Source organism: Chlamydotis macqueenii, chromosome 1 (assembly GCF_036417535.1).
Source record: "Chlamydotis macqueenii isolate bChlMac1 chromosome 1, bChlMac1.mat, whole genome shotgun sequence".
Taxonomy (NCBI): Eukaryota; Metazoa; Chordata; class Aves; order Otidiformes; family Otididae; genus Chlamydotis; species Chlamydotis macqueenii.
In genome coordinates, this window is record NC_141556.1 from 123,370,742 (window position 1) to 123,389,602 (window position 18,861).

Below are 18,861 nucleotides of genomic sequence, written 5' to 3' on the forward strand. Positions count from 1 at the left end.
TAGAATTAAATATTTTTTAAAAATAGTAAAAATACCTGCTTTTGGTTTTTGGTCGGTAGTAATTGTTTCCTACATGACAGTGCTGTCTAGTTTCAGATCCCATTCTGAGCCAGTTGATACATCTGGTCTTTAGCATCTTGAAGCACTGATTTACATAGTTGTGGAAATCCATAAGTGTTTTTCCTTCTCTGGTTGCTTTTTGGGGCTGTTTTTATTCTAATTGCTACTCCCTTAGTGTCACAATCTGACAAAAAGCATGTAGTTATTCCTGTTCCCTTCTACTATGCTATACCTGATGTTATAAACCTGTTGTGCTCCCTTTCAGATTTTCATTTCTGTGCTGAATAATTGATTTAGTTAATGTATTCTGTATAGAATCAGTATCATGTAAATTATACAATAGAGCAATGATGACTTCTCAGTTTTTTCATCCTAATTTTAACAGTCTGTTTGCTCTTTTATTGCTGTTGAGCAGAGTTATATCTTGAACTTTTTTAGGTTTGACTACCCTGAATAAATGTGTGTTGTGTGAAAATTTCATCCTCTCCTTACTCTCACTCATTCCAGATTTTGGTGTTCAACATATTTGTAAACTTATCAATTTGCATATTCTTGGGGAATATAATGAAGGAAAAAAGTATGTGTTTTTACATTTTCTTTCCAATTTTTAAACGTTATGAAACAAGAGTTAACATGTGATATTCTAGGGTTTCTTAGAGCCTTTAGTAAGTGACCTTGCTGAAGTCCAGGTACACCATGCCACCTTTATCCCAGTGCTTCTCAGCTCTTCCAGAGAGTTCCTCTGTTATTGACTTTCTGACACACGGCTTCCCTCAAACTAGTCTATTCACGTTTCCCTAGGGTACCTTATAGACACAAGCTTGCCTAATTTTGTCTTTATAAGTGCTATGGATTTGCCTAATACAAACACTAAACTGTAGCTCCTGAAATCTCTTTAAAAGATTTGGGTCATATTTGCTACTTATATACAGAGACTGGTTTAAGCAATAGATTATCCTGTATTGAAATGCTTTTGAAACATTTTAATGTGTAGCATGTAGTCCAAGGAAAGTATTACTCTTTGCTATTTCTTCTAAAATGTCTTTTTCTGAAACTTTGTCTACTGATATTGTGCATCAGTTCCTTGATGCGCCTTCTCTACAATCTGTAAAGAATGGCTGTCATGTAAAACACATCTGATCGAGGCACATAGGTATGGGTGTTCCAGGCTTTCCTCTTGAAGAAAGTACTGACTGGATATCACTGTTAAAATTATTAAAAACAAAAAAAGCCCACATGATGGACCAGAATCTTGAATTTGTACTGCAAGACTATTTTCCTCTTGTCCTTTTGTGTATTTAATTGCTTACAAAATAACATTATAGTAACCAAGTAAATGTTACATATTTACAAAAGCATGCCCCGAATGCGAAGTTGGTCTGCTTTTTGTTCTGTAAAACACATTTCTATTTGCCTTTGACTTTAAAAGTCAACTTCATTTGTAGCATTGAAGCCTTGTGCTATTACTTGATCTTCTGAAGAGATCTAAGCCTATTTCTGCAATTGTGCAGTGTCCATGAATTGCAGTCCTTGTAAACGAAAATTCTAGTTTAAACGGAATACTTGAATTCTAAACTTTTTAAGAATAACATTTTATTCAAGCCATGCAGTGTCATTTGTATGTCCTCCATTGTCTCGCCCCAGCCTGATGATCAGTGTCATTGATCAGCAGTAGGAGAGAGAGGCAAAGAATGATGAGATAATATATATGTCTTGTGAAATGCTGATTATAAACTCCACTAGATTTACCAGAGTTGATGTAATAATGTAGAATTATACTGCACAGAAGAATTGCAGAGGACAAGGAACATGCTATTCCTTGCAGGAAACAAACACAGAGCTATGACTGTTCTTTCTTCAGCATACATGTAACAGGATAACAAGATGATAGAGAAAAGATTATGAAAAAATATGACACAATTAGTGTGAGAATCAATTAGAAATTATTGTATGAATAACTTAAATAATTGTATGCTGAAATGTTTAAGAAAAAATGCAGCTAGCATCATACTTCTACAAAAATCACATGTTTATAGGAATCTCTCTCTTGAAGATTAAGAAACTTTGCCCTTTTTTGTTTAAAAAAGAAAAAAATACACTGGCTGGTCATTGTAATTTGTTTAACGTGTTTATATCCAGTTTCACCAAAACTCAATGAAGTAGAATCACATAAAAATCAAACCAAGTTTATATCTAGCAGAGGTGAAGTGTTATGTTTACTTTGTTCAATAAGGGTTTTGTAAGTAGCTTCTGTTAAACCAGAATATTGTACAGAATTAGTAAAAATCCACACATTTTGACACAGATTTGGCATAACAAGTCACATGATCCATCAGAGAAGTTACTGGTAATCATATTAAAACCAGCTTCTTTCCACCAACTTATTTGAGGAGTATTGTTTGCATGTGTTGAGGATAATAAAACCTTATTTTATGAAGCTTGACATCAAGTGTCTAGTTCATTCCCCTTTCTGGCCTGTCATGCCAGACATTTAAGTTGTTCTTGGTATAACTGTGTGTTTAGTCATCTTTGGGTCAACCAACCCCCACGTTTAGCCTCCTTGTTTTAAACAATGTTACAGTTAGAATTTTTTTTTTTTTTGTGCCTAAATACATCAGCTTGTTTGGTTTTAATCTGAGAAAATAGTTCTATCTATGGGACACTGTTGTTCCATTACTATTTACATAGCATCAGCAGTTATCAAGATTATTTTAATCACATGAAAAGAGAAGATCTGTGCTGGAGAGGAAGTGTGCAGCTGAAATACATGGCTTTGGAAATCTGTAAGTAGAGCGATGACTGACCCCGAGCAAAGATCAAAGCTGATGCTTCAGGTGTTCACGAGAGCTACTTTTTCTATTCTGCTCTGTATGCTCAGTTCTGTGAGGTTTTTTTTCCTTTTTGAACTACTTTGCATAGCTGCAGTCACCGAATTTGTTGAAGTTTGAAGGAAGTCTTAGGTAACTGACAACACGTGTATGTCATCTTTCCTTCTTTAATTTCTCATTTTCCAAAACCATTGCTTAGTTTTCCTCAGGTGTTCAACTTTGACATTCATTAAAATGTTTAGTATATAATAAGGGGCTTAGGAGGCTTGAATATTTTAATTTTGCTGTTTAATAAAACAAAGTGTATCTTCTGTAATTATAACTGAATTAATGGCAGTCATATTCTTTACCTAATTTTTAAGCCACATATGTTGCTAAATTCTCAAATATTTTCTTACCAAAAAAAAAAAAAAAAATCTATATAAATGTAGTTAAAATGCTGATCTCTTTGAAACCTATCAAAACAGAGAAATACATAAAATCTGTAATGGTTTGTATAGCTTTTTCAAATAGGACACAATTTACTTTAGGCAAAATTTGTCTATTATTTACATACACAAGTTGGTAATATTAAAGTCTATGTATAAGATTCCTTATACAGGTTCAATCCACTTTGTGGAAATCTCCTTAAAGAGTTAGTGTTCTAGTTTAGTCCAGCAGAAGATGTCTGAGTACTTCCTGTTTTGTTTTCTTCGATAAACAAGAGTGAAATACTTCTGAAAAGTAACTTCTCATTTTCACAAACGGAAGTAAGAGTTCTCATTTTTTAACAGGAAGAAAGAGGCAGGATTAGTAGCTGTACAGTATTGCATTTGGTACATCTTAATTTGATGTCCTGGAGTGACAGAGAGAAGCCAGTATCCATTCATTTAAACAATCAAATCAGATATTTCTTCTTTATAGAACTTGAGTGGGGACTGGTAGTAGATAGTCGCTCTTGTGTATATTGCCCAAGTTTTATTTCTGAAGTGCTTTCTAGAGTTAGGCCAGAATCTCCGTGAAGTCTTCTGCAAATAAGTTGGAATACAGCCTTACGGACGCTTCTGGACATTAGGAAATACATAACTGGGTCTAAGCAGCTGTTAAAAGATGAAAATATGAGCATCACCTCATTGCATTTGTGAATGATTTCCTTCCAATAACAAGATGGATTTTGTAATTGTGATGTAATGTAGACAAACCGGAACATGTGGTAAGGAACAAAACTGATGGTGAAAATAACAAGTACAATGAAGGAATTCCTCGCTGTCTGCATGTATTTTCCTGCGTTGGGAAAATTAGCTCTTTTCTTTGAAATTTTCAGAAGGTTCTTGCCAATTTTAACATACGAAAGTATCAAAAGGAAAAAAACTATCCAAAATATTATTACAATAATATAATTTAAAATAGCTTCTGTCTTTGCATTCTGTTTATTTCTATAATGAAAGCACATAGTAGAATTTCTGTCCTCACTCTTAAAGAAAGATGGTGCAACTACTATTAGAAATCCTGTTAATGCAAGTGCCCACACGGTGCAACAAATATGTATACTTCGTGTAGTAGTTAACATTTTAGGACGCTTCACAGACTTATTTATTTTTACATAACGATCTAGGCTAATTAGTCCCAACAATACTATGCTAATGTACATGTTCATATAAAATAGAGTTCCTACAATCTTGCATAATATGAGTCCAAACATCCAGGTGTTTTTGGTAACATGATAGAGTATTCGGAAGGGAAGACAGAAGATCAGCAGAAGGTCTGCAACAGCTACATTTAGCAAGTAAACTTGGATAGAATTCCTTTTCTGATGAATGCACAGGAAAGCAAACAGGGCTATAATATTTCCAACCAATCCAATGACAAAAATAATAGAGTAAAAAACTATCAAAGCAAGTGACAGCGAATCGTCGTCTAAGGGACAACTGGCATTGTTCTGAATTTCCGAGGCATTTATGGCTAAGTTGGTTTGGTTACTCCGGAAGACTTCCTTGTGTGGAAGAATGGTTGGTAAATCAGCTGAAGCTGCAGCCATCATTTGTGTAGATTTTTTTTTTTTTTTTTTCAGCTGTTCTGTAGGGATGCAAAGAGAAATTTTGAGAATTAAATCACCATTGGATCATTTGCATGCGTTTGCTTGCTTCACTGCATGCAGTCTAATGTGATACAAACTTAAAAAGCAGTAACTAAAAAAAATAAATGCACTGAAGTATCACTGTAGCTGAGTAGAAAAAGGACTTTCAACCAGATAGCATGATACAATGTAAGTCTAGAATAATCAGTTCCCTGTTTTTCTTCATGTGAAGTAGACAAGAACAGATGGTATAGAGTACTCACACAGATAACTGTTTTTGTAATTACATCTTATTACTGTCTTTTATTGTTTTAAAAATCAACTATTACATTTTACTGCAAACTCCAGAAATTTTTTGTTTTATCTTTAAGTACAAATAATTTTTTAAGTTCTTATTAGACTTTCTGACACAGAAAACTTCTTAATTTAGATGCAAAAATGGGTAAGCATAGCTAAGCGAAGTATTGTCAGTGTTAATACAAGGTACATAGAAATAGATCAAAACAATTTTAAAGTCAACAGTGTTAATATTAAATAAGTATCCAGGATCTCTCACATGCAAGTCACTAGTTTTCAATTAGAAAAGTAATTGTGAATTACTATTTATTTGGCTATGTAATCTGTTATAAGTAGCACTGTGAGTCGGTACTATTACAGCAGCTTGTGTTTAATAATGTGTATCTTTGTGTAAATTTAAGAAGTTTTTCCTTTTCTTGACTGTTCGTAATATTATGCAAAGTAACTAATAGCTGGAAACTACATAATGCAGTAACACATTGTTTTCACAGCTTCGTTGTTTTCCTTGTTTTCATTTCAATGTTTTTAATTTCACTAAGCTTATTTTTGAACAGGAAAGTACAATCTGGAAGATGAAAGTCAGCTTTAACCAAAGAAGGAAAACAAAAAGTGTGCTGTTAGGAGAGCAGAATCATAATGAGCTGTTTAGAGAGATGGTTAAGACTGATTAGTAATGATACAACTTTTGTCTTCAACTTGTGTGTCATACCGATAAAAGATTCCATAAATAAGTTTACTTAGAATTTTTTTTTTTTTTTAAATGGACAAATGTCTCAAAAACTTCAGAATTTACTTTGGTACTCTGAACTGAGTTATCCAACAACAGTAACAAGAAAAAAGCGACAACAAAACACTGCCATATACATAACTTGAAAATAGTTTTTCATTTGCATGCTTGATCTTAAAAATGCAAAATTATATTTAAATGTAATTTATATAGTTACAGCAGTGAAAATGGCAGCACTTTAGCTAAAATTCTTAGTAAGACCTAATGTACATACAGAATCTGAATAATTGAGAGAACAGTCTAAAATATTTTAACATCCTATGTTGGCTGATCTTACAATTGCATTAAATTTGTATAATATCTTAGCTGTTTTTAAAATATTTCTATTTTCATATTTGCTATTTCATATTGTCAGGGCAAGAAGTAATTTTAGAAGTTTGATTTAAAAACATGATGCTTTCAAATACATCTTGAAAGCTGTCTTCTACTATAATTTCTTGTTTATGTTGCTTTTCTGTAAAAATGCTTGACATAATGACTTTCATAAGTAGTGACAAGTTTTAGGTCAATGAGAGAAAAATTGAGTACATTGGAAACATAACTTTTTGCTATCAAAAGTTTTGTCATCTGCAAGCAAGCAGGTATGCTTAAACATAGGTATATTTAAGAAAGGGCTTGAAGGTCAGTACTACTTTAGTAGTTAAGAGAAATTTTAATAGAAATTTGTTTTATTATAGCTAAAGTATAAAAGAAGCCACTTACCATTTATATAGGAAGAACTGCTGATTTTCAAAACCGCTGATGAAGACAGGGAGGAGTAGTAGTATGCAAGTCCTCTTATTAGAAAGCTAGAGCACCAGCTTCTCTATGAAAGTGGAGAGAATCAGCTGACACAATACAATTAGCAACAAGGGGAAGTTTAACTAGTGTTGCAAGTGTTGGGTTTTTTTAAAAGGTATTTTTAACTAGCAAAACTCAGTTTGTTGAAAAGATCAATTTTGCTATGAATTTGGGCTGTGCTGGAAGAAGTTTTCTCTGGGTTTCGCTCTGAATTGGAGATTTGGATTTTTTTTTCTCAGAAACTTTGTTTCTGGTGAGCAGTGTCAGTCACTTCCTTTTTGGGTGACAATTATGTTGGTACAGCCTGTCTTCTTTATAATACTGTCATAGAAATAGTATCACTTTTTCAAATGTAGGGTAAAGATAAATCACCATCACAGTGAAATGGTACATTTTGCTGATGTTGTATAGTTCTCCCATCTACGTTTCTCCTTGTCTGAGGTTAGAAATTTGAGGTTGCTCTTTTTCACTCAAAATGACAGCAATGAGAGAATGTGAAAGTGCCGTAGTGTGCAGCTTAACAATTTCAGTGAGGCAGAAGTGAAATACAATATGCAGAGATAATACCACCTGGTAATACTATTTTAAATAGGAGGTAGGGGATTGCAAATTACATTTATAAATTGTAAATTTCAAAATGAAATCTAGAAGTCCTGATATGAGGTAGCCTAAATTTAATGAGCATCTCAAGAGCATTGCCTTGGCTTAGTACTCTCCTTAGCGTTTGAAACTATAATTTCCGTGTTAACTTTTTTAACATATCATCTGTTTAGGAATCAAGCTTTTATGCAATTCTGATTATTTCAGTTAGAATTGTAAACAGGCTATGCATTCTTACTTGAAGGGGCTTGTTCTCATACAGTGGGAACTTTGTAAAAGAAAACTTGGATCGTTATAGTTGATGACTTTACAGGTAGTGAGATTGAGCTTATTGTAGCTAATTTGCACTATTTTGGGTTCCTAGTTTTGTAATTTAAGCACTAGTGTATTCTCAAGAAGCAGTATACAAATTTTACATTCTTCCTTTTAGATAATATGACTGACAGCAAAGGGAGGCTTTGAGTAAATGCAGGAAGTTGTTCTGTGTTAAATGCAGTAGTTTGGCTATGTGTATTAAATACCAAATACTAAATTGTGTTCTAATAGATTTTGTCGGTGTAGTGCTTCCTCCTACACCAGTCAGTATCCATCCAAATTGTTGTAAAATATTACTTCATGTTTCTGCCATTGGAAAGTCATCAGTGAATTCTGTGATTAAGAATTAATCTGATTAAGAACTCTGTGTGAAGGATAAGATCCCAGAAAGTGTATCATAGGATATCTCTGCTGGAGAATTTAAATGGTGTAAGACTTAAGGGTGAAAGATAAAAAGAAAAAGTAATACAGGTAAGAAATTATAGGCATGAATTTATATCTCCATTTCATTATGATTTCACTTTGTGCTACTTGTGAGTTCTAATAAGTGCTGAAAGGATTTTGCTGTGACTAGGACAACTGAAAGAGAAGCCAATGATGAAAGTGGAGTCCATGCCAGAAGAAAAAATATGAGAAATTAAGAATTTCTTTCAAAAAACCAAAAAATCTAGCTTCTATTTGCAAATTTATAAAATTAAATTCTAAAATGCAAATTGTATTTCTCGAATAATATCATAATTTGTCTGGGTTTTTGTCTTTTCAGCCACACTGTGTACTGCTTGCCTCAAAAGAGAATTCAGCCCCGGTAAAGCTTGGTGGCTTCGGGGTAGCAATTCAGTTAGGAGAGTCTGGGCTAGTTGCTGGAGGTAAGACATTTTCCTTAGAAGTTATTTAGTATTATGCATGTTGTACTGCAGAGTTCTGTTCCTCCAACATACCCTGGCATGCAAAGCAATAGCTGAAAAATAATCGTTTGCTAAAGACTTTGTTAACATTGTAAATGCACTCAGTTAAGCTAAATTGCTAGTAGAATGTAACATTGTTGTGCATACCTATATTGAATATTAAGTCCCTCTAAATGTTACTCAACAGGAGCTTATGCTGGTTTGATCAAAATAAAATTTAAAAAAGCAAATAATTTTCCACTTTAGTAACAATCTTTAGCATAAGTCTTCCATGCTTGACAAAGCAAATCAAACGAAAATGCTATCAAGATTGAAATGTATGTCAAAGCGATTGAGTAAGGAATTACTACAGCATCATCAATGCTCCCCTGTTTCTTAGACAATTTCTGTCAGAATGCTACTCTGTTTAATAGGAAAATCTTACTAGTTTTCACACGTGACTCTTCTCTATGTTTTAATATTTCATTTTAATTATTGCATAAGACATAAATATCTTGATACGTATGTATATTTTTTTACTAAGTGTGTTTTGTTTTCTGTGGATTTTATTTCCTCTAGCTGCCTTCCATATTGTTCCAGACAATAGGGTTATGCTTTAATCAGCCTGCACAGATGAAGACCCAATCAATTTTCTGATGTTTTCATTACCAGAGTAGAAGACCACAACAAAAGATTTTGTTAGTTTTGATTTTTTTTCTTCAAAATGAGTAACAACTTGTTAGTACCGTGCTTCTTCAAAAATTCAGATTTCCTAATCTAATTACTTAAAGGTCTGCGTCAATTTGGCTTTTATATGCTGTTTAAAATAAAAAGCAAATCCAATATAAGCCTACTTACAGCTTCCATCCTTTTCCAGATATCACTAATACCCTGGAAATATCCAGGCATCTTATTACTTAGAGACCTAGATACATCTTTTCAAAGAAAAGACCCACTCAGTTAAGCTACTATTGTTGCCTTAATAAAAAGGTCACTCCTTTCTTTACTTTTCCTGTGTTTTTCAAATTATCTGTACCTCAGTCACTGCTTTTTTTAGTGACAGTTCCTACGCTTTTGTTTATGATTCTCTCATTTTTCTTCTTTATATTTCTCACTGAGCAAATTTATCCATTTCTTCTGTTTTAGCTACTTTTCTGGAGGTAGTGAGATACAATGTACTTTCTTTCAGACTACTACAGAAAATTCAAGTTCAAGTTGGGAAAAAGCCTTGCATTTTTCCCTGAGTTTGTCATGTCCTTCCTTTCCTGTTACCATTCACTGTTCTCTGATCCCACTTACCCTTCATGTGCTCAAGCTTCATGCAGTTATCAGTGCTGGTCTAGTCTTCCTTTTCTGTGTAAAAATGTTTTCATTCCTTTCTGGTTCTGTTTGCAGTACTTAGAAGCTTCTTTCTTAAGCCTCATCAGTATAATATTTCTCTGTATCTTTTGCCGCATCCATCTCAACTTCTGCCTTATCAGTCTGCCTTCATTTCCGCACACCACCACCACCCCTGCTACCGTCACTTCCAATTTGTAGCCTTTTTGTTAGCCTTTGTTACTTTCAGCTTCAAATTCTTCTCACTTTCAAGAATACCCAGAGTAATTCCACTTCATTTATATACCATGGAAGGTCTCAGTTCTACTACTTATCTCAGGCTTTCTCCTTAACATAATAATGATAAATTATAGGCACTGGTTACTTCTCAGTTGTCTCCTAAATGAAATGGAAATTCTCTTTGTAGAGAAGTTTGAGCAGTATAATAATGAATCTGTTCACGTCCTTTTTCTAATTTTTAGTGAAAAACATTGAGTCAGCTTAACATAGTAAACTATTTCCCTTTCATCATGGCGATTCCTGTATTTGGTGTTTAACACATCAAAAAATAAATTCTCTATTAAATAAAAGCTATTATGGCATTAAGGTTCACTTACCCTAAAACCTCCTGTGCTTCTAACCCATTTTAGTGCTCAGTACACCTTAATATTTTTACAATACTGAAAACACACTGCCTTATACTTACAGAAAGTGCGATACTTATTAATCTTTCTATGTCTAGGTAATGTGTATTACCATGATACTCTAGCAGAATATACTCATTACTAGTGTAAATTCCTATGTAGATGAACCTGGTGTTCAGGAACAGAAGTCTTTTCTCTTTCTTTATTTTATGTATATCTTTTAAATCAGAAAATTTTTTAGTAGTTTATCTTTTAAATCAGAAAAGGACAGCTTTCCTTCAGAAAAAGCATGTCAACATTGAAAGTAATGTAACTGTATAACCTTCAACTGATAAGACTCTTCCCCTAATCTTGCATCAAACCCCAGCCATTATGCAAAAGCTCTTCAATATCTATGATGATCACTGTCTTTTGTGGTAGTATTTTTCTTCTAAAGTAGGAGTTGCTATACCTAAAAGATGCAGGGGTTACCAATGTTGTAAAATTTTTTTTCTTGCTTTTATGCATTTGTGCCATTTTGCTTACCTTTTTACACTGACATCCCTATGCCTGACAAGCCCAGATTGTGCATAGCCCCAGGAGAACACAAACAGGGTCTTCAAAGCCTGCCATCTAGGGTACGGATGTAAGTCCAAAGTTAGACTTGTGTTGCTTAGAAGGATTATAACTACGGCGTTCTTTCAAGAAGATAGAGGCTTCTTTAGCACAAGTGTAAGGGACCTTGTGATAACAAGCTATGACATCATACTAGATGTGATTAATGAAAATGTTTGTGGAGCAGATTTTAGGAACATGATTAAGTTTTATCAGCTAACAACACAGTTGAGTTTATTTTTAGAGACTTTGATTAAAAGTAAGTACTAAAAAAAAAGTGACATAGCCGTCACTCATTTTTCAAAAGACCAGAAGTGGAAATGTAAGGAAATAGTTTTTGTTCCACTGCATTTGCCCATAAACTGCAATGTACTAAGAAGCATGTGCTGTCTTATGAGTTACAGAAAATTGTTTTAATGAGCTACCAATCTCTGAAGTTCTCTTCTGCACTTCTTATGATCGGAAGTGGAAAATTTTGCTAAATGTATTCATTTGGATCATTGAAGTAGGTACTTTAAGATGGAATTGGTGGATGGTAATGGGTTTAAACTGAAAGAGGGTGGATTTAGATTAGATAAGGAAGAAATGCTTCACTATGAGGGTGGTGAGGCAGTGTAACCTGTTGCCCAGGGAAGTTGTGGAGGTCCCATCCCTGGAAGTGTTCGAGGTCAGGTTGGATGCTTTAAGTGACGTGGTCTAATGGAAGGTGTCCCTGCCCATAGGAGGGAGGTTGGAACTAGATGATCTTTAAGATCCCTTCCAACCCAAACTATTCTGTGATTCTATGATTCTAAGAATTCTGGCAGTATACACAGTAGTTACAGATCATTGTAATTTATAAGTGAACTCCTTTATAGAACAGGGTGTAGACAGGAAAGAGTCCATGTTTGCATGGTTATGATGGAGCTGGAGTAGTGGAACCTGTGAAAAGTCAGTTATTAATAAAGCAATCTCACGTTAGGATCCTGATCTTCTTCCTTGGGTGTTTTTTCTTTCAGAATGCGGTACAAATTGTCACAATATTTTCTTAAATAAATGCAACATCAGATTTATTTGACATAAAATATATTGGATGCTAAGCCTTGGGATTTTAATGTAATATATGTTATGCAAGTCTGAAGGAACAAAAGCCGTTGAGTCCACAAGTGCTATTTCCTCCACTTAATCTACTTATTTTCTCCTGGTTTCAACTCCTGCAAGACAAGATAACTGTATAGACCTAAACGGTATAAGGTTCTATGCAAACTGTCAGGTCTTGTCTATAGATAGTTTACTGCTTTTCACATTTTACCTTTCGCAGCAAAATGCCACAGGTACCATGATACTAATGCAGTCCAATATTGATTTTTATGTATTATTAGTTAGTTGCCCTAAGTGGCTTCAGAATCCTACAGTATCTTCAGGTATCCTAACACAACCATCATCATCTTACTGGAAAACACCTTATGTTTTTAATAGAAGTACAGCACATAAATATCAAGTGTTCTTGGTTCTTTGTCAGCTAACCTTTTAGACTTACTACAAAAATAGCAAAGGAAGGCATTACCATAAATGACCCTGCAGATAAGAGTATGGAATTGGGGGAGTCAGATCTTTTAAGTTCCGTATTTTTGTTTTGTTCCAATCAATGTAAAAATGATCATAGAATCATAGAATGGTTTGGGTTAAAAGGGACCTTCAAAGGTCATCTAGTCCAACTTCCCTGCAAGAAGCAGGGACATCTCCAACCAGATCAGGTTGCTCAGAGCCTCATCCAACCTGGCCTTGAATGTCTCCACGGATGGGGCACCCACCACCTTTCTGGGCAACCTGCGCCAGTGTTCCACCAAACTGGATCTTGGTAATTTTATAAACTCTAGTTTAAAAATCATATTTTTGAGGTTTTTTTACACTACATAGGCTTTTTTCACTTTTCATCGTCAGTGTCTGAATGATATAGTGAATCTTTCTTTTGTTTTCCGAGGAGAGGTAAATGTTTGTAAGCTGAGGTCCTACACTAGTATTCTTCTTTCTTTTGCAAAGCAAGAGCAGTATTTTTTTTTTCCCCTGAAAAACAAAAAAAAAAAAATTGAGCTTCTTCAAAGCTTGGCCTCTAATAGACTTTGTTTTATTTAAATGATACAACTATAATTTACTGTCTCTCAGAAACTCCACTTCACATCTGGGTTGATTTCCGAGTGCGTAGCAGAGGCTAATGTATTTAAAAGTCAATATAGGTTTACTTTCTCCATCATAGTTTTGTGGCTGGAAAGGCCATTGAATCAGTTATTATAATTTGTCTGGTTAACACGATCTTTGCTTTGTTCGTTTTCTGGACACCAATAGCCAGTTGTCCAGTTTTCTGCTGATGCATCTTTTAAAATACATTTTCTTCAGACAGTCTTCTGTGCTGAAGTTGAATTGTTTTGTTTTGTTTTTTAAATCTATTCATCTTCTCTGTACACCTGCTTTAAACATCTCTATTGTCTGGAGTAATGTGGAAAGGAATTAAAAGTATTGACCGATTTGATCTGTTGTGTGTAATTCCTCAAATCCTTCCACATTATTCTGGACATTCCACTCTTTTAGAAACTCCTTAATTTATTAACATAATTCTTATTACACTATTGTGCGAGGTCAGATGGTGATGTTTATTAGTACCTCACTTTTTTTTTCCTAAAAATTATTTGTTCCAGTTGTTTCCTTATACATCGTTCAGATACTACTGCTGTTGAAAGACTCTTCTTCTGATATCTTGGTCATCAATCCCCTGCCTTAGGGATGACAAAATCTGATTGGGTCTCTGTATATACTCTTCTTCTTGTGGAAAGCATAGCCCTATTGTCTGGAATAATATGGAAAGAGTCATAGAAACTAAATTATCAAAGGTAAGTCGAAATTTCTCTTTAGTGCTTGTGAATGATGTCAGATTGGCAACACCTGAAGACGGAAACTCTCTGTTTATCCACAGGAAAAATCAGCAAAATTTAGCAATTTTATAAATTTCAGTTGATAAGAAAGACTACCAACATGCCTCAAAACTGGCTGATAAGAAAGCTTACCTCTAGAAATAAGGTGTCTAATGTCTGTACCTATTCAGGCATTGAGTGCTTCCTAAGTCAGCAAACACTTGGATACAGTCATTTATTTATTATGAACTGGATGGAGGCAAGTGTCACATTGAATACATACCACTGCTGAGTCTTCATATTGGGATGATTTTCACTTAATGCTGCTCTAGAACAGACAAGAATAATCTAGAAGCACATAGAAAATTGATTATAGTTTTCCATATGATTTCTTGTCACATACAGATACAACTAAAAATCGTATGTGCATGCATGCAATATTTTTTTAAATAAAATAATGTTTTTTCATGGGCAATCATTTGAATATATCCATGAGTATTTTTTATATCTGGAAGAATAAAAGGCCTGTGAAAGGCAGAGCTTATTTATTAAAGAGAGAAAAATGCCTTTAATTACTGTTCTTTCTCACACTGCCTCCAAAAAGATGCAAAGTTTCTCCCAAAACCCCAAAGAAAATTCAAAAGCTTTTAAAATATTTTATAACAGTTGAACTGCTGCGAACAATTTTAAAATTTTGTACTGGACATGTTTAGAAGGTGCTTTTTCTACGAAATCATTTTCAGCGAAGCAATACTTGGTCTAAAGAGCAGTGAGTGTCCATGATTTTAGAAAACTTTGCTGTCTATATATTTTGTTTATCCTGTCACTGATATTAACCTTTCAGTTCTTGTAGTTGCAACATAGGAAAAATCCCTATCTATGTGAGTTAATGTGTGTACTCCATTTTGCTGAGCTAAGTGCAGCTCAGAAGTGCAGCTGTCCTTGCTCAGGTGCAGTCCTTGCTCAGGTCAGTTTTTAGAATAACCTCAAAACCATCGTTTGCTCCTTGGATGAACCCAGAGAAGTGGTTAGTTGTCACGAGGATGACAGCTACCTCAGAAATTACTTTAGCCTTTTTGAGTTTCTAATACATATGTACATATATGGTTGTCTTTTTTTTTTTTTTTTTTTTTCCCCTGTTTAACTGGAGAGTTCCACCTCAACCAGTTAGGTTTCTGATTGTTCTAGAGATGAAATTTGTTTGTTTCATGGAGATGAAATTGTGATTTCCACCACCACTGGCCCCCTGCCTAAAGTATAAGGATCCAGTAATCTGCATTAAAAGGTTACGAAACCAAATCATTCTGTAATTGTTTTTGCTAACTATAATCTCACAGTGATAAATAGCAGTATTTTATTAAGTTAGCCTGGCCTTCTTTCTCATTTCATTTGCATTTATGGGGTTCTCATTTAAAATTTAAAAGTGTGTATTAAGGCTTGATAGTACTGATTTTTCAGCATGCTATTAAGTAGCATCCATTTTTCATCTAGTTTATAGCAGCAGATTGTTGCGGTCTTAAGCAGCTGTGTAGAATGTAACCTATTACTGAACTAGTCTATTCCTTCTGCTTAATATCAAGCACTTAATTAAAAGTGAATTTTTATGACATACTGGTTTTGAATAAGGGCAACAAGGTTCCAGTTTTTCTGCCTGTAATCTAAGTTCTATTCTTTAGTTTCATTCTTTAACTTCCAAGGGAGAAGAAAGAAAATTTGAGATGATCAGAGAGGAACAGTGTGTTTTAACCATAACTTCTAAGTCTGTCAGTTTGTCTAAGAGCTCTTGAGTACCAAGTAAATATGTAGCCTCACATTCTCATGTGAGGTCACCAGATAAAGCAAAATAGGAACCCTGAAGTATCAAGAGGCTATAATTTGTCTATTGCCCGATAGAAAGTAGGAAATAAACCTCAAGAAGCTTGTTCTGTTAGGAAAAAAAAATGTATCTACGGGAAAAAAATTATAATACGATGAAGGTTGTTGATAATGAGCAGAGTGCTGGCAGTGGATGGCTACTGCATAAGAAATGCTTGCGTATTATGTTTTGTCTGCAGTTTTGGTAAGTGTACTGTTGCAAGTTATGTTTGCTACTTTTTGATATTTGATAGTTTTGTAAGTACTTTTTTATTTCCTTGCCCTGTGGTCAGGAAGTGAAATAGAGGGGTAAAGGAAATCTGAAATTGTGCACCATCAAGACTCTGCTTTGCAAAATTTAGGGAAGCTGATTAATGCTCACTTTCAAGAAACTGTTCTGTTCTGCCTGTATTTATTGCTGTATATAAATAATGAAGGATTTTTCTTACCAATTTCTTCAAAGCAATTTTAATTTGAAACATTCATTTGCTGAAGGGGAAAAGGAAGAAAAAAAATATGCATTTTTGATACTCTCTTGACACTGTAGAGGCTGTTTCTCACACTTTTTCCCATACTCCTCACTGCTGGGCAATGCTTTTCCCTTTCTTACACACACTTTCCCTGAGGCACTGCCATCTTGGCTGCTGGGCTCAACTGTACCCTGTAGAGGGTCTATTTGAACCACTGGCACAGGACAGCCCCAGCCTCTCCTCACAGAGACCACCTCTGCCAGCACCTTGATACCTAAATGCCTACACCCAGTAATGCTGTTGTGTTACTTAGGTAGCACATGTTGCTGCTAAATATGCTATTTTACACTATAGTAGAAAAAGTAGGATGGGTGACTGTTTGCAAGGACACATTTTTCTCAGAACAAGATGTTCTGTAGGTCAGCCTTCACTGTACTGCAGATGCCCAGCAGACTTAAATGTGTTGGCAAAAAGAACCCAAAACCAAGGCCCAAACCTTTAGGTCTGCTTCTCACAGCACATAGTCATTTTTTTACCATGTTTATCTCTGCAATTGTTTACTTTAAAAAACCAAGAAGGTCCCAAGCTGACAAGAGTGGCACATAATTATTAGAAATAGACATTAAATCAGTCTATCATTTGATATGTGTGATTCCTAGTTTCATTAACTTCTTGATCCAGATGACTATGCATATCTCCCTGAAGTTTAATGCTCTTTTAAATAGCTTTGTTTGTCCTTGTGATATCTTGTCTTCTAGTGATTTCTGCTGTTTGTCTTTTGAATAATCACTTTTCTCTAGACTTCCCAGATTTCATAATAGCAATTAGAAAACCTGGTAGGAAGGCAGAATCTTCAGAGTATATATGATTTTCTATTCATATTGATAAAAAAGATTTGAATGAGCTTTATCACCACAAAAGTATTTTTTCAATGTGTAAGAAAGGTTACAGCTGCTCCAAAATTGCAAATGGGTACCTCTGCACTCAAATGCCAGGAAGTTTACCACTGAGATAAACAAGACTTGGGTAAGCCAGGCGGCTCTGCGGTCTTCCATGATGTCTTCTGTACTGAAGGTTTCCAGGCTGTGGTATGCATACCACTAATGTCACATGAGCAGTCTAAGTGATATACAGATACTGTTTGAACAGGCAGATGTTGCTGCTTATGTACATGCACAGCCTGATACAGAGCTAGAAACTGATGCTTTTGCTGTTGCAAATGATGAGTTAGGAAACCCTTTTAGACTGATATTTGTAGGCGCTTCTTAAAGGGCAAAAATCTCAGAGTTCTCGGCAGCTTGTGTATGCTGGGTGTGTGTACTTACAATTTTCCTTCCCTTCCCTGTCACCAGGCATCTAAAAGAGGGAGACTTTTGGTCATTTAAGGACATAATTCTTTCCCTCATATTTTTAAGCTTGAAGATTTGAATTTGAGGTTTATCAGTTAGGCTGAAAGATACACCATAAGCCTATAAATCAACAAGAAGAATTAGTAATCTTCCCGTATGTCCATCTCTGACTTTCTTTGACCGGACTAAATATCCTTCCTCTTCCTCCAGGACTTTTTAATATGCTGACCTAGCTTAGTGGTGAGGTAAGGTTCTTTTCTCACAGGCAGATTCCTAACATTTGTGTAGCATAGGGACTGCTTCATAAGCTGTGAATGAAAAGGCTTAATACAAAGCCACATGAAGAAGTTGAACAGTGGTGGTGTTTCTCCTTACAAATAGTATGGTGAAAGAGCTGCCATCTTTCTGGCAATTTTTTATTCCTTGTAGATGCAAAATGAGTGGGGAGTAATTAACAGAGCATGGTTAAGATCATATTCCTGCGTTAGGTGGTAGAAACGAAGTATGATCTTTACTGAGTAAGCTACTGCTAGATAGTCTCCTTGCTGTTTGTTACCAGTGCCGTGACTTAGCTAACTCACATTCAAATGGTGCGCAGGATGGGCTAGCCTAGCAAGGGTCTCTTTGCAAGACAGGACTGAATTAAATGCATACTGTGTTCACAGATGGATTAACTTGGCTGCATTGTAAACTCTGCTAGCTAGCACAAAGGTGCTGGAAGCCTTGAATTGAGCCTCTTAAGTCCACTGTAGTATCAGTCAGCAAGAATAATTTATCGAGGTAGTACAAGTGGTAACAGTTTGCTACACTTGTGAGTTTTTTTCTTGTGTTGGTGGAACCAGGGTAGTCCAAAGACTGCAGTATTTGTAAGTGTCAGTGATGCTCTGAGCATTCAAAGCTTAATTCTTGCAAGTCTTTTGCAGTGAAAAGAAATATCTTTACAGTGGGAAACTAGGGAGAGGTAAATGTTCATTGCTTTTATTTGGCTTAATGTGTTACACAGAAAATGAATGCAGTCATTCTAGTCAGTTTATCCACTCAAAAGATTAGTTGGTACTAAATATGGTTTGTTTTTTTTTTTTCCCATGGGTACATATTCATTACCAATCAAAAATCAGTACTGTTCCAGAACCATTGC

The 18,861-nt window shown here is 34.9% G+C and overlaps 2 protein-coding genes across 8 annotated transcripts in view; one reads left to right on the forward strand and one right to left on the reverse strand.

The window, feature by feature from the left end:
• The window catches only part of CASK (calcium/calmodulin dependent serine protein kinase), a 226,098-nt gene that overhangs the window by 119,653 nt on the left and 87,584 nt on the right, over window positions 1-18,861 (forward strand). For all 6 annotated transcript variants that reach the window (XM_086766406.1, XM_086766422.1, XM_086766396.1 and 3 more), the window contains exon 6: window positions 8,487-8,589. In XM_086766406.1, coding sequence (XP_086622532.1) covers window positions 8,487-8,589 — 103 coding nt within the window. The remainder of the gene's footprint in view (window positions 1-8,486; window positions 8,590-18,861) is intronic.
• On the reverse strand, window positions 2,156-6,805 carry GPR34 (G protein-coupled receptor 34). Of its 2 annotated transcripts, none has more exons than XM_086740155.1 (2): window positions 6,731-6,805; window positions 2,156-4,943 (listed from the first exon to the last, which is right to left on the reverse strand). In XM_086740155.1, the coding sequence occupies exon 2, from the start codon at window positions 4,906-4,908 to the stop codon at window positions 3,766-3,768; it is 1,143 nt and encodes a 380-aa protein (XP_086596281.1). In that variant the 5' UTR covers window positions 4,909-4,943; window positions 6,731-6,805; the 3' UTR covers window positions 2,156-3,765. The 2 variants fall into 2 exon arrangements, with proteins under 2 accessions (XP_086596281.1, XP_086596273.1); XM_086740147.1 differs by having other exon boundaries at window positions 2,156-4,938; window positions 6,731-6,759.